This window comes from Sturnira hondurensis, unplaced genomic scaffold, assembly GCF_014824575.4.
Source record: "Sturnira hondurensis isolate 20B ecotype Veracruz unplaced genomic scaffold, ASM1482457v3 Scaffold0021143, whole genome shotgun sequence".
Taxonomy (NCBI): domain Eukaryota; kingdom Metazoa; phylum Chordata; class Mammalia; order Chiroptera; family Phyllostomidae; genus Sturnira; species Sturnira hondurensis.
The window spans coordinates 15,744,246-15,769,988 of NW_028093774.1; the positions used below are offsets into that span (position 1 = coordinate 15,744,246).

The 25,743-nt window shown below is 37.6% G+C and overlaps 1 protein-coding gene across 10 annotated transcripts in view; it reads left to right on the forward strand.

The window, feature by feature from the left end:
• Positions 1–25,743, forward strand: part of CEP128 (centrosomal protein 128) — a 363,215-nt gene that overhangs the window by 86,468 nt on the left and 251,004 nt on the right. For all 10 annotated transcript variants that reach the window (XM_037031444.1, XM_037031446.1, XM_037031449.1 and 7 more), the window contains 4 exons: positions 6,081–6,167; positions 9,055–9,129; positions 10,735–10,867; positions 17,119–17,270. In XM_037031444.1, coding sequence (XP_036887339.1) covers positions 6,081–6,167; positions 9,055–9,129; positions 10,735–10,867; positions 17,119–17,270 — 447 coding nt within the window. The remainder of the gene's footprint in view (positions 1–6,080; positions 6,168–9,054; positions 9,130–10,734; positions 10,868–17,118; positions 17,271–25,743) is intronic.

The following is a 25,743-nucleotide window of genomic DNA, read 5'->3' on the forward strand; positions in this document are numbered from 1 at the left end:
TAAAAAGATCAATGATTGCCAGGAGTCGGGGTAGGGAGGAGAGGAATGAATGGATGGGTAGAGAAGAGCGCAGAGGATTATGAGGTCAGGAAAGATTCATTATAGTATGATAAAAATGATGGATACATGCCGTTATGTGTTTGTCCAAATCTATAGAATGTGCCACCAGGAGTGAGCCCTAATGTCAACTCTGGACTTTGGGTGGTGATGATGTGTCAGTGTAGGTTTGTTATTAGTAGCAAATGTACTGCTCTTTTGGAGGACATTGATAATGGGGGAGGCTATGTAGCTACTGGGGCAGGGTGTGTGTTGGGACTCTCTGTACCTTCCTCTCGGTTGTGCTGGGAACTTAAAACTGCTACAAAAGAAGTCCTTAAAATATATATAGAACAACTTTTCCAGTTGTCAGTGGCAGGCTTCATTCTTTAATAGCTGGTGGAAAAACAAATGTGACTTGAAAGTGAATACCTTTAAGTATATAATGTTACTGATCTATTGGATATGGGCTAATCTTGGTTTACCAGTGAATCAGCTTCATGTTCTTACCATTGTATGCGAAGGTGTGCAACTGCAGTACTGCTGAGTGATTAGGATGAGGTGGGGTAGTTCTTGGTTTTTTTTTTTCCCCTTTGAAGAGAGTTAAGATATGACCTTTATTTCATTCCAAGTCCATCATTCTTACCCAAGCTTACTGGTCCATCTGAAGTATTGCCTGTTTGTTCTACATTTTTGAGTGTTAGTTTTTTAGAGCCATCTGATAAACAAGCATATTGTTTATTGCCTGCCATAAAAAATGTAACTGTGAGAATTCAGAATTATCTTCCTATAAACAACTGCAGTAGTACATTACTCAGTGTTAGTCTTTTTAACAGAAATAGGCACACTTAAAGAAAAGAAGAAAAATTGTTTTTATTAAAGATTTAGCCCTGCCTGGTGTGGCTCAGTAGGATGGGCATTGCTCCTTGGACTGGAAGGTCACTGGTTGGATTTCTGGATGGGGCACATGCCTGGGCTGTGGGCCAGGTCCCTGGTGGAGGGCCTGTAAGATGCGACGGATCAAGGTTTATCTTGCATATCAGTGTTTCTCTCCCTGTCTTTTTCTCTCCCTACCCCTCTCTGTAAAAATAAATACATAAACACAGTTCGATTCCCAGTCAGGGCACATGCCTGGGTTGCAGGCCAGTTCCCAGCAGGGGACACACGAGAGGCAACCATACATTGATATTTCTCTCCCTCTTTCCTTCCCTTCCCCTCTAAAGATAAATAAATAAAATCCTAAAAAACAAAAGATTTAACTGTGCCCTAGGGACCCTCTGTTAAGGCTCAGTGTTGTTGCTATGAACTTAAGCATGTAAAAGACAGTCTGAATCCTAGAGTAGGGCACATGATAATTTTATAGTTAAACTGCTTTTATGAAAAAAAACCTTAAAGGGCAAAATGACTGTAATAGAAATCCATTGGCATGTGTGTTTTTCTTTTTTGTGATGGCTTTTACTGGGTCAGTTTTAATATAATTCTGAGTTGCTTGATCTAAGTCAAATGGAAAAGAAATCTGTTGCAGGCTTATACATTTTAAAAAGGTCGTAAACGAGTTAAAGTTTACTATTAAGTTTTAAAGAAATGGTTTCTAATTTTGATTCAGTTAGTTTTTAAAGTGTTTTTCATTGAGTATTAGCTGGGTTTTCAGAAGTTTAAAGAGTATTAATATATATTTACTAAGTCTTAAGAGTTTGATTTTCTTTTATCTTTCATTTTAAACTAGATAATGTAGAAAGTATGTCCAATATTCTGGGTGAGAATATTGCTGTGTGTTTACTTGTTTACTGATTCATGGTGTAGAAGAAGCAGAAATAATGTTCAAGCTTTAATGACATTTCTAGATGATACGGTGGAAATGCAGTAATTTACTTTGGGTGGATCCTCAATATATCACATTTGCTCCTCCACTGAAAATGATATAATTTACGTTCTCATCGACTGAATTTTCTAAGAGTTACATATCTTCAAAGTAAAAGGAGAAATAAAAATGAAGAGTATTAAACAACATTTTAGGCACCAAGTAAACCTATAATAGAAAAATATATTATTTTGCATAAGCATTATTATAAATAACTGGTCAGATGTTGAAGGTGGATAGTGAGGATAATAGGAAATTTTATTGCAGATTCCTAGCTATCCAAGAGAATTAGAGGTTCTCTTATTCAGCAAGCTCATATATGGAAATTTGGATTTTTAAATAAATTGCTGACTTTTAGAAGGATCATGTTTTTATAGGGTATAATTTCGTGTACTAAAAATAGAAAAAACAACTTGATTAATTAAAATTCAACTTATTGATTTTTATTTTCTTAATACGGAGTATTAATATCTATGCTTATTATAAGAAATAAAGATTAAATATCTATTAGTATAAAAATGAGATACTTATTTCCCATATTACTCTTTAAGGGGAATGGAACTTGGTAACTGCCAGGTTCTTTCTGTACAGGGTGGAGCGAGTGGGAGTATTGGGCATAGTTATGAGTGTAAATATTCAAAACGGAGAGCTGGAAGGGGCAGATGCTGTGCATTACTTGGACAGGGAGGTTTGGAAGCATGTGGGGAAGGTCCAGAAGCTGCAAAAAAAATTGTCTAACGAGGCTGGGCAGGATGTAGGTGATCAGGGAAGAAGGGTAATTCCTGGTTGGTGGAGTTGCCCAGGTGGATTTATGGAACACCCAATGTTTGATGGAGATTTCATGAGTGTGTACACCTATATATTCTTATGTAAATCCTAGATGACTCAATGTTTTTGGTGTAAGCAGTTTATCTTGGGGTGAATACAAAGAGGTTCAATATTCTGCTTACTGGTGAGCACTGGCATGTGAGTTAACTTGCTAGGAATCTGGGTTACATTAGACTGTAAGGTTTGATGGGGGGAAAAAGTTGTGGGCCAGAAGGAACTAATAGTGTTGTAGTTGGTCTGGCTTAGAGCTAAAAATGGTGAGTGAAACTTTAATGATACTTGCATAGCCTGAAAATAATCTAGTAAAATATTTGTTAGTTACTTCAGTGTTTTTAACATATTGCCACACATTCTTTGAAAATCTCTTTGGGAGGTGGAGCTTAGTTTTTTCCTTTGAGTATGGGCTGGGCTTATTGACTGTCTTTTAACCAATTGTGTATGGAAAGGAAGGAATAAGAACTTTATGATAAAGAAATTTGCAGACACCAGCTTATCTTCATAAAGCAAGCAAGGTTGTCACCCCCGGTCCTGAGCAATGCTGACGTTGTCGTGTGCCCTGCGGTGTGGTGCATGGAGAGGGCACTGACCTCTGTCGTGCCGCCTCTTCCAAATCTGTGAACCCCCTCTGACTGTGAAAAGACATCAGACAAACCTAAACCGAGGGACATTCTGTCAAATACCTGACCTGAAGGTGCCTGAAGTATCTCTTCAGAAATGCTGAGATCATAAAAAAAAAACAAGGAAAGACTGAGAAACTTGCACAGACTGGAGTCTGCTCCATAGTACCCCGAACTGGATTTGGGTGCAAAAAGAACATTTGGTAGCTGAGTAAAAGCTGTAGATTAATGGTTTTGTAACAACGTTAATATCTTAGTTTTCATAAACATGCCATGGTCATATAAGATGTTAATTTTTGGAAACAGTAGATGAAGGATATGTGGTAAGTTGAAGCTTTTTTTTACAACTGTTCTGACACTCTGAATTATTTCAAAAATAAACAAATTAAAATAAACCCATTCACAGGATTTCTTTTCTAAAGAAAATACTAAAATGGTGACTTGTAAGCAGCGAAGGGTTATTAACTCTTTGACTTAAACCCCTAAATAAATATTTATTTTCCAATGTCATTACACCATGATAATTGTTTTTCCAGAAAGAAAGACAACTTGGTGCTTGAGCAAATAGGGCAATAATAAAGATGGAAGGAATCTGGAAAGTTTCATGTATGTGATGAACAGAATTGGCCAATTGCAAAGTAAATTGTTATTCAGAGACTATAAAGCAATATTTATCCATTCAATAACGTATCCTTACCACTTAAAATGTGCCCGGTAGTGTGTAAGAAGTAAAATGCGATCACGACAGTCGAGGGTTTGGCCTTCTGAAGCTTGTACCATAGTGACTCCAAAGCTTTTGTGTTGCTCTTTGGCAATGGAGGCCTCTGGATAAACCAGGATTATTTCGAAGGTCTATCAAAGTAAGTCAAATTGAGCATATAGATGAGTTAAGCACTTTTAATGTATTTAGTCAAAATAAAGTATGCAAACACTTGGGAAATGTTCATATAACATCCTAGGTTTTTTTACGTAAAGTGTTATAGGATTTTAAAAATGTGAGCTTTGGAAATCATAAAAGAGGGAAGAAATGGATAAATTCCAGTTAGTAAAATGGAAAAATTTCTTCACTGGAGAATTTTCCAACAAGCCAAAATTGAATAGATTATGAATATAGTATTAAATATTATTACAAATTTTACCCTATAATAAAGAACAAAAGCAAACACATCAAAATTGCTTCTTGAGAGTATTATGATTGTACCTGAAAGTATTATGATTATAATACTTTATCAGTGTTAAAAATTCAGTAATCATTATAGTTGTCTTTTATTGTACTTTTTAATGTTTCACAAGTATCAGATTATTTTGTCTTCCTCTCCATCCTGTAAGCCTGATATTATGATTTCCCCATGGAGAGGCAGACAGCCCGAGTCTGTGTCCTGTCTCGGTCACTGACTAGGTGAGTGACCTAGTTAGGACGGGGAAGTTATTCCAGTACTGGTACCCCAATTGCCTCCTTAATGAAATGGGCTTAGTAATAACTTACAGAATTATCACAAAGATTAAATGTTGTAATATATATATATTACAACATATATTTGTTTGTTTGTATATATATATATATATATATATATAAAATGTATTTCTTTAATGTATTGAAGGAGAAGCAGAATGCCTGGATATGGTAAACACTACAAAAGTTTTATTATATTACTTTATTCAAATCAAAATTATTTTGCATGCTGATGATGTCTTTTTCCTCAGTTGCTTTTTATTAGTGGGATTAGGAGCCACGGCAGAGGGAGCTGTAAATTCATGGATAGGGGGCCATGGTTATTTTATATACAAGTATATTAGTAGCCCCTAGCACAGTGCCTGGCACATTATAAATGCACATAGAAGGTATTTGTTGGATAAGTTAATGAGATGGAATATGACTGATTATATTTACATCAAACGAACATTTTTAACGTGTTCTGTTGTTTACCTAAAAATTGCTTTTCTGTTGATTGAATACTATAGATCCTGTTGGAAAAGACTTCTAGCAGTTTGGTTTTTCTCAATTTGGATGGCTTCCACACACACACCTTCTAAGTCTAAGCGCTAGGACAGTCAAAAAATTTTTTTAACAAATGGAATGTCTTTTAGATCTCATGAAAGATTGCTCCAGCTGTATATTTTTCCTTAAGTTTAAATTTAACATAGAAACAAACCCAAGCAAACACTTTTGTGGTTAACTTTTGAACTTTGTAATTGTAAAAGTTTTTTTCCATTTTATTAATGAGAGAAAAATATAGAAAAGAATATTCCTCTCTGTGTGAAATATGTTTTGAAAAGCCAGTTATATGTGTGATAAAATATCATATATGTAATAATGATGCAACAAGCATGTTTCTACTTTTTTTTGAAAACTAGTGAGCTAGTTTTTAGTGTTACATCTAAATAGTTGAGCAGATAATGTAACTTTTAAATACTATTATTTTAACAGGCAGTAAGTTTTGTTTGTTTCCAAGAAGACTGTTAGCTGTCTGCACTATCTACAATTCTCAAAGATGGGAAAAAAAGGTGAAACTAAGAGGAACTAAGTGGAGATTGATTAGGAAGATCAGGAAGTTGCTTCCATTTGATTCCAACTGGAGTGTTCATTGGGTTTCAGTAACTGGGCAGGTTGTAATTCCTTTATATGTTTTGTACAACTCCTGTTCATCTTTAGCCTTTTCTTAGTAGGTCTGAGTGGTGTCTTTCAATTTTAAATGTATTTTGGTATAATACATATTTTCCCATCTCTTTCATTCTAGGCATTGAAGAAACAAGAAGCTAAAGCACATGAAGATGAGGGAGTAGTGAAAAATAAGCTAAGACAAACTGAAACTGAGAAGAGTCAAGTAAGATTTGAAAGTTATTTTTCAAAAGAGTAACGCTGTTTGGGGCCTGTGATATTATTGAGTGCTTTGACGCCGTTTGTTAGAACAGAGCACAGCCTTTATGTATTGATGTGGAGTCACTGGGTTTGAAGCCTCTGCCATTTTGCTGCTTGCTCTTGGGAACGCGTACAGGTTATTTCCTACCTTTTCATCTGGCTGCTCTCCTTTTGTAGAGATGAGTGAACCTTGCTGTTCCTTACAGGGGAACACCTGGAGAGCTTGCCTTTGCTACAGGGTTAGGAAAGGCCTATTGTTTAAAGGCTGGGCATTTTGGATACGTTCATTTTCGTGATAGAAGATAGTCATAGTTAGCAGCCCAGAGGAAAAATCCTCTATTAAATATTAAGGACTTTTGACATATGAGGTCTGTGCAGAAGGTATCTAGCCATGTAATATGAAAAATAGAGACATTTATTGAAGAAGATACAAGATACAAGGAACATTGTACATAGGACAGTGATGCCTCAGTCCCCTTCAGAGTAGTCACCTTGGGACCTCACACAGTTCTCCCAGTTGCCATCAGCTGCACCGTCATATTTCCCGGAATCTCATCGATGGTCTGAAATCTCTTCCCTTTCAGAGGTGATTTTAATTTTGAAAAGCCAGGAGTTTCAGGGTGCCAAATCTGAACTGTAGAGGGGCTGAGTCACCTGGGTGATTTGCCGTTTTGCCAAAACACTCTGCATGAGACGTGATGCATGAGTGGGCACCTTGTTGTGATGAAGCTGCCAATCACCAGTTGCCCAGGCTGCAGGCTTCTGAATCATCTGAGTAGTTTCTGTGGAGGAATGTTCAAGCTTAACACAAAATTTGATGCAAATTTGTTGCTCTGCTCACATAGCCATCTTACTATTATTAATAGTAAATAATGTGACAGCCACACAGTGCACATGCTCACTCAGCAGAGTCTACCACCCCCATTGACTAGTACTGTGAAGTCAGCATTGTTTATGCATGTGCATTCCAGTCCACTTTCCTTGGCTTCCAGGTTACATCCAATGTCACGCAAACGGTTCTTGTTATATTAATAATGGCTGGATTCTTTCTGGACAGACCTTGTATATTCATGTCGGTGACCCTGCGAGCCTAGCATGTAGAATTAGAAAGGAATTCAGAGGCCGCAAACCATTCTCAGTTTGCAAATAAGTAGATTTATGGATGAGCACAAGGTAATGTATGGTACAGTGAAAAATTTCCCCTGATATAATGTTTCTTACTTCATAACTGCTTTTTTATATCTAAAATGACTTCCTTTATTTTATTTTGCCAACCAATGGCAAGCTAAATGATGCATCCGTGCTTCCCTGACTGTAAACAAGGTATGTCAGGTCATCAGGCCGGCCCTTTGGGAATGAAGACAGCTGGTATTCTGTGGGGATCAGGGTGGGAAATGGGCCTTGGTAGATTTTGAAACTATTTTGACTGAAGTGTGATTCTTTCCTTCTTTATTTCTCCGTAGAAACAAGAGTGCAGGAAGGAAAATATTTTGTGTACATTCTATGATTTCACACATATTTTACTTTTTAAAAAGTATGACATTTATTTTATGAGCCACACGCATAGTTTTTAAAAAACATATACCAAAATTATTTTGAAATAGACTCATAGGTTGTTGTAAAACGAAACCTGCAGATAGGTCATGTGTGCCTCTCACTGGTTCTCTCCACAGTAACACTGCACAATTGTCATTTAATACTAAAGTCAGGAAATTGACGTTGGTACAACCGGAGGTTCTCCTGCAGCTTTATGCACACTCCTCTGTGTGTCAGGTGTGTGTAGTTCTGCACGGTGTTATCTCGGGGACAAATTCACGTTACTGCCCCGCAGTCAGGACGCCGCCCCGTTCGTGCACCGTGCTCCCGCATGCTGCTCCTTGGTGGCAGTTCCTCCCACGTGGCCAGTTTCTAAAGGACCAACCTGTTGGTAGTGGGAACGTCTGGAGAACAAGTGTTTGGTGAAAAAGTGTTTGCCCTGCTATGCAGTTAACTCTTCCAGACAGAAAGTTATCTCTGGTAGTAAAATAGCTCTCATTCTGGTACAGACCCCCCTTCTAAGTTCTTTCTCACAGTTAGGGGGAAGATAAAAATGACCCTGAGTCTGCTGGGTCTTGAGTATCATCAGCTCAAGATAATCCTTGTGTCAAAAAGTCACATTTTGGGGTGGCATTCTGTTCCCCTTCTATCCTATTATGTTTTTCAACTGAAAGTAACTTAAGCACATTCAGTCTTTTCAGGGCATTTAGTCACCTAATGGACACATTTTTTGTGGCTATTTATGTAATAGCAGTATTATTCAAGAAATGTTAAACGTCTTATTCTGGACTTCGATATTTAAAAATTTTAGGAATATCATGGGTATTGGAAATATTAGGAATATAAGAATACATGAATTAATCAGTTGGATGAAATATACTTTGAGTCATTGGGTCTTTGAAGTTTTTATTCTGATTCAGTTCATATGATACTGTAGGTACTAATTTAAAGATGAAATTGCTTTAGAATTCAGGTTAAAATGACTTAGAACTGGAAGGAATCTCAGAGGTTGTTCGGTATAGAAATCCTTATATTAGAGGTAACAGAAAGGAGACCTAAGGAAAAGAGATTTAAACAAGGTCAAAGCTGAGATGAAACTGACTGGGACCCAGCCCTCGTGAAGTCTGGTCTGGTTCACTTTGTGTTATGCAGTCAACACTATTTCAATGGAAGCATTAATATGTGTGTATAGCAAGATATTTATCCTTTTATATTCTGAAAACTTTTCGACTTTTCTCCTCTTCAACTCTGCTCATACAGTTTAGTTAAGTTGTGTCTCATTGGACATTTTTCTTCATCCTTTGCTGAAACTCCAGCTTGTCCAGGAATTGGAGCTGTCTCGGAGGTTACTGAGTCAGTCTGAAGGCAGCAGAGAAACACTGTTGCATCAAGTAAGTCTACACAAGCTCTGATAAGCTGCTTTTAAATTAAGTCAGGACTGAGTCGTCTTCTCTATTAAATGTCTTTGTGAAAGGAAAAACCTAGGTCTAGAATAATTTTTTCGTGACGAATGTATATCAGCATGCAGAAGTAAAAGATGAAATCCTTTCAGGAAGATTTAGAGAAAGCTGATGAAAACACCAGCCTTAGTTTCCATGTGACCATGTATCTTCCTGGTGCTGGTCCCACTTAGGACTTATCTCTCTCAGCATAACCAGTGTGAACGTGAGACTGGGTGTGCAAGAGAAAGCTTTCCCAGGGGCTTAATTTTCTTCCGGGAGGCACTGGAGAGAGAGGGAGGAAGTACAATAAATTACAACAGACTTTTGCTCATTCAAGTTACTTGGAATGCATCATTGTCTCATATTCATATTTTCAAGATGCTGACTGTCTCTTTTTAACCAAAGCTGAGGCTTTCTTAAAGCACAGTATTTTGCAGCCCATTGGCCCACAGTGGGAGTTTGGTGCTCCTGATGTGTAAAGTTCTATAATTTGAAATAGCCATCGTACATGCATTGGATAGGGGACTGTGGCTTTCCAACCGCCTCTCTGCCTGTATTTAATATGAGGTGCATTTGTGCCTTCCTCTGTTTTGAGATGTGGGTTGCATAACTCACTACATAATATGTGTTATGTAGGCAAAAATGTCAGAAATCCTATAGATGTTTAGAAGGAGTATTACATTTTGACAATTGGTTCTGAAAATACACTACATCACCTGTTTTACAGAACCTTTGAAAATATTCCTTGGCTTTGTTCTGCAGCCAGTGGTCCATTGGAATTAATGTTGGCAGAGTTCAGACTTTCTTTTTTGGTATTTATGTTTGTATTTAATTTCATTCTGATTTTTTTGGCACTCTGATTTGGACTTTATTTACAATGTCATCTTTTGAAGTAAGAGATTTCTGTGTTTGGGTTGTCATTGTGACTTAGCTGAGTCTTTTTGCCATTGCTAACTTTTTAAATGGTCTTTGGGGATATACCTGGTATGTGCTAGGCAATTTCCTAGTCTCTAGAAATACAGAGGTGAATAAAATAGTTCTTGACTTCAAGAAGTTTATAGTTTATTCAGTAGTGTTTATTGCTTATTTATGTGGAGCAGTACTTTGACTTCAAAATATGCTAACTCATGATCGTTTTTCTTCAGTTTACCAATCAGTAGGCCATGTTCACATGAAAGAAACTAAGTGAAAAATATGAAAACATATAGTACTTAATTGGAGGTGGTTTTGGTTAATAGTAGTGGAGTGGATTGAGGTCCAAATAAAAGATGTTTAAAATGTGATCAACATTTTTGTCACAGTAGATACAGAGAAGGGGAAAAGACATTCACTCTTTGTGGAAGGAATGGGAGGAATAAAGAAATGGAGCCAGAGGTTATTCCACTGCGTGTGGCGCGTCGAGGAGATTAACTTGGTTTCAACTTGTGCTGCAGTGGCCCAGTAGAAGTAAATATTTCCCCTAGGACAATCATTTGTAATAATTTGAGAGTTCAATGATTCTTTTTTTAACTTTTAAAACCTAACGAAAGTTTGCTTTTGACTGTCTGTATTTAGGTAGAAGAACTCCGTACACGACTTATGAAAGCAGAAGGGGATCGAAAGGGTTTGCAGCATCAAGGATCTCAGATTCCCCAACAGCAGCCAGGCCACCAGGACGAACAAGGAGATGACTGGCGGTTTAGGAGAGGTACCACTCTGATTTGTAAATATGTAGGGATTTTGGTCTTTCTTAAATACTTTTATTTCAGAATCGCATTGCTTATGTTGTGCTTTTTTCATCTTAATCTATTTCTTGATTTCCTACAAGGTTTTCCAACAAGTTAATAATGTAGCACCCATTTTTTAACAACACACTTTATTTTTTAGTTTTGTATTTATAGCAGTGCTGAGCAGAACGTACAGAGATTTCCGTATACCCTCTGCTCCCCTCATGGCTGGCCTCACCCCTGATCAACAAACATCCCCTGAAGAGAGACATGTTTGTTATAACCGATGTATCTACACTGATGCGTCATATCATCCCAAGTCCATAGTTTGCATCAGGGTTCACTCTTGGTCTTGTGCATTCCATGGGATTGGACAAATATATCATGACATCCATTTACTATTATAGTATCAAAGAATAGTTTCAGCACCCTGAAAATTCTTTGTAGGCCACTTATTTGTGTCTTTATCCCCCTTAATACCTGTCAACCACTGATCTTTCTATCTCCATAGTTTTGCCTTTTCAGAATCTCATGTAGTTGGAATCCTGTGGTATATAATCTTGGCTTCTTTCACTGTGTAACATACCTTTAAGTTGCCTTTGTGTATTTTCGTGACTGGTAGCTCTCTCTGTGTCTCTCTCTTTATTTTTAAACATTGTCTGAATGTACCAGTTTATCTGTTTACCTACTGAAGCCATCTTGGTTGCTTCCAAGTTTTGGCAGTTATGAATAAACATCTATGTGCAGATTTTTGTGCGGATGTGTTTGTCATCTTCTTTGAGTATATCCCGAAGAGTGTGACTAATGAATTGTGTGGTAGGAATAAGTTTAGTTTTGTAAGAATCTTCCAAACTGTCTATCAAAGTAGCTGTACCATGTTTCATTCCCGTCAGCAATGGGAGTTCCTGTTGTTCCACATCCTTGTCAGCATTTGCTGTTCTCAGTTTTCTGGCTTATAGTCATTCTGATAGGTTTGTAGTGGCATCTCATTGTTGGTTTAATTTGCATTTCCCTGATAACAAACGATGCGCAGCTTCTTTTATCATGCTTTCATGCTTATTTGCCATCTGTGTATCTTCTTTGGCAAGGTGTCTGTTTAGGTCTTTGCCCCGTTTTTTTTTCCTTTTCATTGTTTATTTTCTTATTGTTGAGTTTTAAGAGTCTTTTATATGTTTTGGATAAGTCTTTTCTCAGGTGTTTCTTTGCAAATAATTTCTCACAGTCTGTAGCTTGTCTTTTCATTCTGTTGACATCTTTTGCAGAGATAAAAATTTACTTTGAATGACGTTCAGCTGATCAATTATTTTTGTTTAGCAAGCTTTATTTCATTTCATTTATTTATTTTTAATTGTTTTATTGTTTAAATACAATTATCAATCATTTTTTATAGATTGTGACTTTGGTATTGTATGTAAAAAGTTGTTGCCAAACTGAAGGTCACCCAGATTTTTTTTCTATCTTCTAAGCATTTTATAATCCTGTGTTTTACATTTAGGTCTGTGGTCCATTTTAAACTAATTTTTGTGGGAGGTGTGAGGTCTAAGTCTGAATTCGTCTTTTAGTGTGTGAATATCCAGTTGTTCCAGCACCGTTTGTTGAAAAACTGTCTTTTCTCCATTGTATTTCTTTCTCTGGTTCCAGCTCTCCAGATGGAGTTGCTCATTGGACGTCTCTATATGCTATTTCACAGTTGTTCCATCCATAGATCAAATCTAAATTCATTCTTTCCTCAGAACCTGTTTCTATTCCCTATCTCAGTTGATGATATTATTTTTATCCAGATATCCAAGCCTAAAATACAAAGAAAATTCAAAATTATTTCTTCTCCCCTCCATGTAATTTGTACTGAGACCCTATTTATAGATCTTGAAATCTCTCGAATTTTCCTTATCCTCTTTTTTATTACCCCAATTTAGGCGTGCTTCCTGTCAAATAAATTACCCTCTTAACTTGTCTATTCCACTTCCACTGTCAACGGTCTTCTATACTGCAGCCACTGGGGTCCTTCTCAGACACAAGCCCTTCAGTTTACTTGATTAAAAGCTCTCATTATAACTCACTGAATTCTAACTACATACAGGGCATTATGCTACTCATTTTACATGGTCTCCCTTAGTTCTTACAACTGCTTGATGAGAAAAGTACTATTTTTATTTCTGTTTTAATGATTTTTTTTAGAAGTCTGAGGAACAGATTGAGTGCCTTGCCTAAGGTCGTTTGTGGGAAGTAGCAGACCCGAATGGTTTTCTCCTCGAACTTGAGCTCTGAACTGCCATCCTTCACTACTCAGTACTGTGTGTAGCAGGTGTTCCTCAAAATGGTGTATAAGAGAAGAAATGCTCTGGGTGTGGAGGGAGGGTGTTTGTAACATTATTTATGTTTTACACCTCGTGTGTTAAGTATTTTATATGCACACACATATATATTTATAAAAATAAAACATAAAATGTATACATATATTTATAAAATGAATAAATACACTTATACTTAAACAAATATGCACATTTGTAGGTTTTAGACCTAGTGGGAGTGGTGAAGTGAGACTCATGGGCCACCCCCAGACTTTTGTAAATAAACTTTATTGGAATACTGCTGCTTCTGTTCATTTATGCGCAGCATAGGTACAATGGCAGAGCTGAGTAGTTGTTACAGTGGTCTGTGGTTAAAATATTTACTGTCTGACCCATTACAGAAAATGTTCGCTAATTCCTGATCTATAGGATAATTTTTTTTAAATATATATTTTATTGATTATGCCATTACAGTTGTTCTAATTCCCCCCTTCATTCCCCTCCACCCTGCACACCCCTCCCCCACCATTCCCCCCCTTTCCTTCATGTCCATGTGTCATAAATTCTTTAGATTCTGTGTTTCCCATACTATTCTCGCCCTCCCCCCTATCTATTTTCTACCTACTGTCTATGCTACTTATTCTCTGTACCTTCTCCCCCCTTCTCCTCCTCCCACTCCCCTGTTGCTAACCCTCCATGTGATCTCCATTTCTATGGTTCCACTCCTGATCTAGCTGTCCTCTTAGTTTGCTTTTATTTTAGGTGTGATTGTTAATAACTGTGAGTTTGCTGTCCTTTCACTGTTCATATTTTTTATCTTCTTTTTCTTAGATAAGCTCCTTTAATACTTCATATAATAAGGGCTTGGTAATGATGAACTCCTTGAATTTGACCTTATCTGAGAAGCACTTTATCTGCCCTTCCATTCTAAATGAAAGTTTTGCTGGATAGAGCAATCTTGGATGTAGGTCTTTGGATTTCCTGACTTGGAATACTTCTTTCCAGCCCCTTCTTGCCTGGAAGGTCTCTTTTGAGAAATCAGCTGACAGTCTGATGGGAACTCCTTTGTAGGTGACTGTCCCCTTATCTCTTGCTGCTTCTAGGAGTCTCTCCTTCATTTTAATCTTGGCTAATGTAATTATGATGTGCCTTGGTGTGTTTTTTCTTGGGTCCAATTTCTTTGGGACTCTCTGAGCTTCCTGGACTTCCTGGAAGTCTATTTCCTTTGCCAGACTGGGGAAGTTCTCCTTTATTATTTGTTCAAATAAGTTTTTCACTCGTGGCTGTTCCTTTTCCCCTTCTGGTACCCCTATAATTCAAATGTTGGAACATTTAAAGATGTCCTGGAGGTTCCTAAGCCTCTCCTAAATTTTTTGAATTCTTGTTTCTTCATACTTTTCTGTTTGGTCATTTTTTTCTTCCTTTCAGTCCACTCCCTTGATTTGAGTGCCAATTTCCTTTCCATCACTATTGGTTTCCTGTGCATCTCCCTTCATTTCAATTAGTTTAGCCTTCATTTGTTCCTCTAATTTGTGACTAAAATCGACCAGTTCTGTGAGCATCCTGATCACCAGTATTTTGAACTGTGCATCTGAGAGGTTCGCTATTTCTTGGTCACTTAGAATTATAGGCTCTGGAGCTTTGAGCTGTTCTTGAGTCATAATGTTTGGTCTGTTCACACCTGTTACATATGAGGAGTGGAGCCTTAGGTGTTTGCCAGGGCAGGTCAACTCCATTGCTGGGTTGTGACGCTGTATATGGGGGTGGGGTCAAAGAGGGGCAATGGTGGCCCCCTCTGTTGCTTCCTGCCGCTGGGGCCTGTGCGGTCTCTCTCACTGATCCCTCCTTCTCTGGTTTATCTGCACGCACAAATGTGTGACTGGGGTCAGCCTGCCGCCTTGTGCCCTCACTGGGTCCGCCTGGTGCTACCCCACACCCGGGATCCGACCACGGCTGCCCGTGCGCCTGGGTGGGGAGATCTTTCCTGCCTGACCCTACTTTGCTGCTGGCTCCGCCCCTCTTACCAGTCCGGTTGAACAGTTCGTTGTTGTCGGACTTCCATACAGTTCAATTTTCTGTGTTTTGGCTGTGTTTTTGTTACCGAAACTTTGTTGACTTTAAACTTGGTTGTGAGAGGAGGCACAGTGTTTCCACCTACCCCTCCGTCTTGGCGGATGATTTTTAAGCTCCCTGGCAATGCGTACGCTGGCTGACTTCCCTTTCTCTCCCTCGTCTGTGTGAGCTACATAAAACTCCTGTGCTTGCAGTCACCTGAACAGTAAATCTAATTTTGTGTCTTGGTGCTTTATGTGGTTTCCGTTTCTTGAAATACCATCCCACTGCTTTGAGTGGTAACAACTAAGGTGGTAACAACCATCCTTTGCTTAGTGGAAGTTTGTATCCAGTCTTTAAATCTACTTAGTATCCATTTTTTCCTACCTCAGCTTCTCACAAAGATAGAGTTAATCACTCTGTTTTTTGTACTATAATAACCATTGTGTAATAACCATTATGTTATTCAAGAATATCTATGAGGGGAACCCCAAAAACCTGGAATTATCTTCTGAGAGGTGGGCCCCTTGTAGTATAGGCCACCGCCCTCAATGAGTGTTCTAGGAATCCATCTGTATCAGTGTACCAACCAGCTGGTGTGAATTTTTTTTGTAGACTATTTCAAAACGTTTGCCCATGTCATGATGGGTGATTTATAAGCTCACCTGCCCACACCATGCTACGTGTTTGTTCCTGCAGTTTTTGAAATGGCATGACTCCCATGTCCCTCCCTCCCTATTCACCCAGTATAGCCCAAGTGACATTTTTTGTTTTTGCTTTTGATTTCCCTGGATGAAACAAGTCCTCAAAGGGAAATGTTTTGCCAATGTGGAAGAGGTGAAACAAAAACAGCAGAAGCACTAAAAGGCACTAAAATCAACGAGTTCCAAAACTGTTTTGTGCAGTGGAAAAAATATCTCAATAAGTATATTGCATCAAATGGAGAGTACCTTGAGGGTGACTGAAGTTTAAACATGTAAGAATTAATGCCCAATTTTTAACAAATAAATTTTGTTTTATTGGCCCCCTCTTGTACAGTATCTGTGATTATTCTTGTGCTATTAAAATGCCTATGTAACTTCCATACAAGGTACATTTGATATTTTAAACACTTTGGTATTTCTAAAATTAAAGTGTGTCTTATAAATGATCTGTGTATTTGGGTTGGTACTATTTCTTTCCATCTTTCCTTTTCTTGAAAGAAAATTGCTGGGAAAATAGTAGTTTAAAATTTATATGTTCCAATTTTTGACATCCTAGGTTCAAGGAAATATTTTATGTTTGTTTCTGTTCTTGGAGTGCAAGCTCATTGAGAGAGGGTTTTTGTGTTACCTCTGAAGAAGATGGTATTAAAATGTGCTTCATAGACCAAATGTCTTATGTTGAGTTAAATACTAACTCATTTTTTGTTCATAGATATAATTTCCAAATTTGCAGTCTCCAGAATTAGTAAGTTTGTGGTCGTGCACCATCAGAGATTTAATGTGATCATGTGTTTATGTTGCAAGAAAAGCATTTTGTTGTGTGAACTTCACAGTAACCTGTTGGGAGTAGCTTAGTTGAAAATTCTTTTAGTGTTTTTGTTAGACTCTGAAGGTAACTTAGGGATGTAAGGAAAGTTAAAGGAAAAAAATATGTAGGAGTTTTTGAAATAAATTGTACTTGAAATCAGTTAATATTTTGCTTTAGTATCAAAGTGAAATGATTGTAGAAAACTGCATGAGATTTGAAACAATAGTCTGGCAAAGTATGAAGTCTGTTGAATGACATTGTTAATAAGTGGATTATGTTAGCTGGAATATTAAGACATCAAGGCTTTGTACCATTTGAAAGTACATTCTCCTGTGAATAAAGAACAACCATCAAGCTTTACATTTTTCTCTTTGAAGGCATTGAGCGGGAAAAAGAGGATCTGGAGAAGCAGATGTCAGATTTGAGAGCACAGCTGAACTTCAGTGCAATGGCTTCGGAGTTAGAGGAAGTGAAGCGGTGCATGGGGCGAAAAGACCAGGAGAAAGCACACTTGGCAGCACAAATAGAGGTGACTTTGCCATGTTTAAGCCGTATTCAAAGGACTTTAGTTTTGTTTCATAGAATTGCTTAATGAGATTTTAATGTGAAGATTGCGATATTTTATGAACTCTACTTTAGGCTTGATCACGTTAAATTATGTAGATGACTGATTATATATGGGAATTTATGGATTTATTTCTCTTTCATTTGACCTCAAAGCCAGGACACTATTAAACTTGAAAATATTTTTGTCCTAGTAGCGATTGAGTCCTTCCTACAGATGGAAAGGACCATTCTTCTGAAGGAACAGTGAATCATCATTTATTTGGAGGGTGAAACAGGCAGGGCTCGCGGTGAAAACGCATTACTGATACTTCTTCTTTAGACACATACAAGTTTCAAGTCTCTAGCTCTTCTGCAATAGAGGTAGAGTTGTGACGCTGGTATCAATTTAGGGTTGCGCAATAATTGTGAATGGTGTAACCATGAATGAAGTGCAGCCAGGCAGCTACCATTTCTGCTCACCTTTTGTCTCGCACAGATGGGGTAATTACCAGGAAATATTAAAAATCACAGGATAGAACTTCATAAAAAGGAAATGGCTTACTGTCAATTATCATTATGCAAAGTAGATCAAATGTAGATGACACATTCGGAAATAGATATGTGTCAGTCCTCCTCCGTATGCTTTTATTGTGTTCTAGTTATAATAAGTAGCCACATTTGAAGAAGTTCCCAAATTATAATGAAACAAAATTGGTGTGAAATGCATCTAACTTTATATAATTCAAAGGAAACATTTAATGTGACTCTAGTTGAATTTCGCTTTCATCTTTACAATGCATTTATGGGAAATATATTTTAGATTAGGTTCAAGATTCACATTGTAAAAATAGTTACATTTTGACTTACTCTTTACACAGCTCTTTACATGTTTAACAATTACCCATCAGAAATATCTGTAGAACAGTTTTAATTATTAAGTAGGACTTTTAAAGTTTGCTTCATAGATATTATTTTAGTCCTTGATTCTCCTGACAGAAGTGCTAAAATGATTATTGTTAAGTATTTTTAAAAAGAACTATGTTAATAAATATCAAAGGTAGGAAACTCCTTCTGCCATGGTTTATAATGACATGGTGGTCTCTCCTCCTTCCCTCCCTCCCTCCCTCCTTTTCTTCCTTCCCATTTTTTTCATTTATCACTTGTGAAATAAATTGAAAAAAGATCTCAAATATGTAGGCATTTAAAAAGTTACTTATAATAACTAGTAATGCTCTCATTCAAAGAGCCTTGCTTTTTCCTCTTGTCCTAACTTCATAGCTCTGTCATATTTTCACATGCATTAGGGAAGAGTTGGAATTCTTTGTGTTAGTTTGGATTAGTTGTGTGGTTTGAGTGTGAAAGACGCTTGGACAGACAGGTTGAACATTTACTCACAAATCAAATACTTAGTGACCGTTATGTGCCAGGCACTCTTCTAGGTCCTGGTGACAGAATAATGAACTAAGACGCAGCAGATTTCCCTGTCCCTCTATAGGTGACATTTTAAAATTGGTGCAGAAAATTCTTTGAATTTGTCTCAAGTGTAATTCAGATTCCTTTTGGATGATGAAAGGTTTTTCTTCCAGTTGCCTTTGGAAAAGGTAATCATAAAAAGACATCAGTCATTCTGGAAGAAATTACAGTTAACCAGTTTTATTTTTTCTGATTTTCTTATATTAAAAAATGCAATAATTAACTTAATTAAATTTACATCAGTTGTTTTAAATTTAGTGACATTTCTGATTATGGCTTATTTATTTTTCATACCTTGTAGTGGCCCATTGCATATCTTTATTTCCAAACTATTCTTAAAGTGAAATCTACTGCAGACTTGGTGAGAGATGTAAGTCATGGGCCACCCAATTTAACCTCTAACAGTTGGGGATTTTATTGAAATTTAATTGAAAAGCATTTGGGCTCTGCTTAATTTTTAGAAGGTTTTAGGTATTACGTAGTATTGCCTTATGCAGTTGATAAAAAATGGAAATTAATCTTTTGTAGTTCTTTTTTTTTAGAGATCAATTATAAATAAGAAAAGGTGCACAAAATGGGATTATTGTTCAGGCCCATTAACGTGTATATGGTCACATTTCTCATTATTTGTTTGATTATTGTCTTTCTCCTTGACTTTCTAACACTTCCGAATGTCTTACATAGTGTCATTAACTTATTTTTTTCTTAAAATTCCAAAATCCCATCTGTTTTTCCTTTGTCCCAGTTGTGCACTGTTCCTGTAATGTCCTTTGCGTGTGCAAATCCTAAACCTTATTCCTCCCGAAGCCTTCTTGGATTATATCTGTTGCAAGTGATAATCCTTCCTTTTGAGCCATCCTTTGCCCACATCAGTATGTTCTTATGGCACTTTTCTCGTGCTGTCTTAAAGTAATCTGAGTATATTTCTTTGGGATTTCAAAGTGGGTTGAAATAAAGGGGAAAGGGGCTGCAGAAGAAAGCTGCCCTGTCGTCACGACAAATCCAGCTTTGACATCCTTACCTTAGTGAGGACATTGTGTGTCAAAGTCTTGTCCTCAATCTGGAAACTTGAGTTTTTCCGTGACCTAGAATTAAGATGATCTGGGAGTCTGGTTCATATTAACAATGAACTGACAAGAACGTAAGAGATAAGAGTGCCAGTTCATCTTGACCCAGTGGGAGACCTATACAGATATTAAACTCTATTCTCCTAAGCAAAACACCAGTGTTCCAATTTTGTATGCCTAGGTTTTGGAAAGCCACTGCTGAACACAGAGTCAGAAAACAATGATGTCTAGTGGGCTGTTTGCTCATAGCTATGGCACGGCTTCCCTGCCCTCTGTCTCTCTGTAACAGAGTTCTTGTGAACAGAAATCCTTCGCCAGATTGTGTCTTTATTTCTGGAATGTGTTGACTTGGCTTCCTTTCTCCCTCCCTCCCTCCCTCCCTCTCACTCTCTCTTTCATCTTTCTAATGGTCTTTCACTCTGACATTTTATATTTACATTTTCTTTTCATAATGTTGCTGTGCACCGATTGTGCTCTGGGCCATTTACCGGCGTGCTGTTGATGTTACAGTTCAAACTTGTGGCGTTCTGGGAGCCACTTGGATTAAAGACATATCTCTTTTCAGATCGTAGATGAGTGTGGGTTAAGAACCATGTCTTACCTCTGTATCCCTTTGTGTGTCCCTTCAATGTCTGATCTGTATTAGGCACTGAATTAATGTTTTTTGACTGAAATAAAATTTTGTAGAACTTTTTAAAAAGGTTTATTTAATTCTTATTTGAAAGAGAGGGAAAGGGAGAGAGATAGACAGACAGACAGATCAACTGGCCACCTTCCATATCGGGGATCAAAGTCGCAGCCCAGGCCACGTGCCTGGACTGGGAATCAAACTGGCGATTTTTTGGTTATGAGCTAATGCTCCACCTAACTGAGCCAAACCAGCCAGGGCTGTAGAACATTTTTATGGTTATATTTTAAGGCTAACATTGTTGTCTATTTGCTCCTTAATGGCACATTAATTTCTGAGAACGTTGTCAGTATTCATGGGGACCTTTCCTGCTTCACTAATTGCATTGGTTTTTGTTGATCCAGAATATATATTTTAAGCAGTTATTTTACACTGGGGGAAACACAGTGAAAATAGCTTGTAAAAAACCCAAAATGAAAGCTACATTTGAGTGTGCATAATTTACTTTTCAAATTCCATCTAAGATTGTAAATTTGTATATGCATAGAAAATACTAAGTGCATTTTTTTCTTCTTATAAACCTGAGTTGAACCTCATTAACCTTGATAGGCTATTTGTATTCATAAGAATTTCAAGCATCCTTGATCAATGATTCCCCCTGATTTAATCTCAGTCTCCATCTTCCATCAATTTACTCTTCTTGAAAAAAAAATTTGACTTTTAAATTCAATGAAGAACTTCAAAGGAAAAAAAAACCCAAGGTGCTGTACATAATTTAGATTAAATGTTGAAAGTGATAATTGAGTGACAACTGACATGATTATTCATTAGCATAAACTTGGGACTTAATGCCAGAATTTACTTTTAAAAAGAGAAAGGGTTAGTGGAAAATAGAAATGATAATTGATAATAACTTTTTTTTGATGATTAGTGCAATAGAAACTGAAGGAAGTTGCCTTTTACTTTGCTTTTAGAATAAACTTCTTTGCATTTCTTATGTAAAGCTGGCCACTTCACTATAGGATAATGCCCCCTTCAACACAACTGTTAAACCCTTCTTAAAGACCTGTAGTGATCTTAATTACCCTGTCAGTAATTTCCTACTGCACTTCTTTTTATCTTAATAATTTCTTCCTCATCCAGGTGCATGTTGTAAAATAAGGTATTATCAGAGTGCTAAGTAATTTTAATCAGATTTTAAACAGATGACAAAGAAAACAAATGTTGGCAGCCATACTTTACAGAGGCTAAAATCGTCAAATCTAGTGGAGTAGAGGTCTTCCTGTTAATATGGTATAGTGTATTAAGTCGGGAAACTGATTCATTCCCCACTTCCTGGGGTTTGTTGCTGTTTACTCTTATGAGGTTAGTGAACTGACTGGAGAAGTTCTGTGAACCCTGTTTTCCCTGAAGTGTGCAGTCACTTCTTCGAGGGGGTAGCCTTGGGTGTGAGCCTAGCCTGCATGGCTACCAGGGATGGTTTTAGCTGATTCTTTTTGGCCGACTAGTCCCCCTGGTCTCCCAATGAAGACCAGCCAAATAGGCAAATTTTGGAGGCAGGGGTCTGGTGAGAAAAGGGAGGGGGTCTTTTATTCAAAAGCTACACAATTTGGGAGGATTGCAGGCTCTTGCTTCAAAGCCCATCCCCTCTGTAAACCACAGAGAAAACCCAGGTCCCCCATGTGGGCCAGTCCCAGGCTGTGCCCAGAGTTCCTTCTCCCATTCAAAATACTGTCCTTTGGGAACTGAAGGCAGCCGCCAAGTCATCCTCTGAGCAGCTCACCACTGTTGGGCCTCAGGCTCCTTCCTTTTCAGAGTCGATATTTGCTGTGCAGCTTCCAGGGTCAGCTGGTCCTGCAAGGTGCCCATCTGCATGGTGTGTGAGAGTGGGAGACTCTCTCCCTTCCCTCAGTTTAGATGAGCTACCCCTGCGGGCGGCTGGGTGCTCAAACTTCCACGTGCTTGTTTCCCCCAACAGTTCACAAGGGCTTCAATTTCTCTTCATCCTTGCTAACACTATTTTCTGTTTTTCTTTTTAATTTTAAGAGTATCCATCCTAATGTGTATGAGGTTGTATTTCAAGGGATCATTATTTTTATTTGAAACAATATTTACTTAAAAAACAGGGCTCTTTTACCTCATTTAGGTTTCCTTAGTTTCTCCTTCCCCCTCTTGTCTAAAATAGAAAAGCTGATTTCTTCCAAGTGCACAAGGTTGTTCTGTCATCTAGAATAATGTGTACTATCTGTTTCAAATGAGCTGTAATGCTCTGTAACAGCGATTTTCAACCGGTGTCTGTAAGAATTTTTCAAACATGCAATATCTAACTATTCAGTCAGGGGCACTGACCTCTCTTCCCTTAGATTATCAAGTAAATTATGACAACAGCCAACACAATAGCCATCTGGTGTAAATGAATCAAAATTGTACTATTTTTTGTTAGACTGACAAAAAATAAATTTTTTGGTGTGCAGCAGAGTTTTAGTAATTAGTTTGTATATGCCATGAGATGAGAAAGGTTGAAAATTGCTGTTCTCTAATGATGTAGAGCCATAATATTATGTGGCAGTTTCTTCTCCTCACTGTTTGTCATGCGATGAGAACTAAAATACTATTTCTTTAGCTGAACTATGTAATTTACCTTAGTCCTGTCAGCTGCTGTCATGGTAGGACACACTTGTATGTCTTTCATTGATACCTGCTTTGGCTTATCACATCCCTAGCAAACAGAGAACCACAGGTTGTTCCCCCTCTGTGAGAAGTAGTCCCAAATACCAATCTGCTTAAAGTAGAGCAGCTTTGTCCTATTTATATTCAAATATTCTCCTTTTAAAGTGCCTACTTTATTTAAACATCAGAATTGCAGAGTTTAAATTCATAGTCTATTGGAGTGTGAGACAAATTAAGGAAACATAAAGGGACTCTGAGGTGTGTGTGCTGGGGTCAGAATTTCCCTAGTGTGTTGCTGGGGCCTAGACGTTAATTATATGCCCCTTTGTGTTTTAAGTTAAACACTGAAGAAATGTGCATTTAAAAATGTTCCTTGTAGTGAACATTATGACAAACGAAACAGGAGTTAATATTTTATTTCTTCACAAAGAGATGAATGTATTTAATTAATTGAACATTATTTTCTCTACTTTGCTTAAGCTTAGTATTATGTTTCATTAAAAAGTACAAGGAAACTGTAGTTGTATGAGGCAGATATGTTCTCATAGGATTTGTAGAGAAATAATTATTTTTAATCGCTGAGAAAGACTGAGGAACCTATTATTTGAAATTAATATTCTTTATGTGTCTCTGCTTCATTTGGCAAAAAAAGAAGATAATAATATATGTGGTCCAAACTGCTTTGATCACAAAGACAGAAGGTTATTTTTAAGGGAAGAATATTTGTGCCTGGACTACTGCCATGTTTTATGTGGTTGATCCCTAACTGATTAAGGGTTTGAATCAGTTTTAAAGATTATTAATATGTGTTTTGCATGGGTTAAAAAATAATTGTCTCACAAATTTGAAGTATATGTTTTACTTTTAACCAGTAATGACTTAAAAAAAAGTTTTAAATAGGTGATCCCAATGAGTGATGGCTTAATGTAGCTGCATACAGGAATATTTTGGGGCTACCAAACTTGTTTTGATTGATTTGAGTTCTTTTATTCAAAGATACTGCCTTAGTTCTTCTGACTGTGGAAAATTGATTAGTTATCCTCTCAGTATCCATTCATAAAGCACCTAAATTATACCAGAATGAATGAGTTCATCAAAACATGCAAGAATATATCAAGCTAATTTCCCAATAGAGGTGAGTGGGACATTGCTTAATTAAGAATATGAGATTTTCAGGTACAATTTTATTAAATCTTGTTAGTTCTTTTGTTTACTCAGTAAAAGCAAAACTTTATAACATCAGTTAGATTTTAGTGTGGGAAATAGAAGTGCTGTAGGTGTTTTATGCAATAGTTGTTCATATTTCAGATGGGACCTCCAAGAAAGGATAGCGCCAAGTGGGAGAGTCACTACAGAACAAACTAAGTGGTATCTCAACTAGCAACTACGTGGTCTGTGCCTCGCTTCCACATGCCAGGTCTCTCTACACTGCACTGAATTTGTCCTTAGAACTTAGCTCAAGGGAGTGCTGCATTTGGTCTTGCAGCCTGCGTGAAACAGGAGAGTATACAGAAGGAGATGGGGGGATAAGGACCGGCTGCTGTTGGGTCATGCACACAGTGCCAGTAGTCAGGTTTTCTTTTGGTGGGGAAATGATCTTGCCTTGTGTTTTTCACAGCCCTTGAACCTTGCCTTGTGTTTGTAGTTGACGCCCAGTGAGTGCTGGTTGAATTCATGTTAATCCTACTATCACATTTACAAATATATATCCATCTGTTAGTGACATGATATTCAATGTGTAGTTTCTTTGTTGGGGCTTCTTTTTAAAGCTTTTTGTTGATTTTAGTTGAGGTAAAACTAAATCATCTATAAATGCAATGAACTGGCTATATGCAAACTAAAATTTTCTAATTTCAATAAATACAAGAAACATAAACAACCGTGAATATTTTTCCCAGGCACAAATCAGTCTTCTTCCCCCCATTCCTGGGGTGTTTGCATCTCATTTTGGATACAGTGTCCCTGTTCTCTTCAGTCAGGGTTTTCTTCTTGTCCCCGCTTTAAGAAAGTCATATTTTGGTCTGGAATTAGTCTAATCTTTGTTCACAGAGTCAGTGTTAAGGATGATTGATTGAACTCTATTTCAAACAGTGTTCTACTTGAGGCTTGTTTGCTATTTATTAGGTTTATTTTGTTTATGTCACTGCTTTTGTTCTTATAGAGAACTGAGCTATATATGCTGATACTTGGAACATCATTTTTGTCTTAGTGTATCATTTTAATATGTCCTGAAAGTTGTTGCTGTACTGCATTTCTAGAAACTATATTGTCAAACAGAACATTCTGTTGGTGGCAAAATGGCACCAGGTGTTAGAGTCAGGACCAGACCTCGCTTCAGCAACCTCGGTACTTGAGTTCTGGCTAAGAAAGGATTCAGAGCTACGATTCAAACCATAGACAAAAATTCATTCAGAAGGTCACAGAGATTGAAGAAGTGAGCTGTAGAAGAAGTGAGATCAGGAAACAAGTTACAGAGGCAACAGAAGGGCCCCTGGAGCTCAGGAGAGGGGAAGAGGATGGGGCAGGAGTGGGAAGGCCTGGGTGTGCTCCTGAGAGGGCGGTCTGGGGCCTCCCTCCTGAGGGCTGTAAAGGGTGGGGATTTTTGGAGTGTGTGCCAG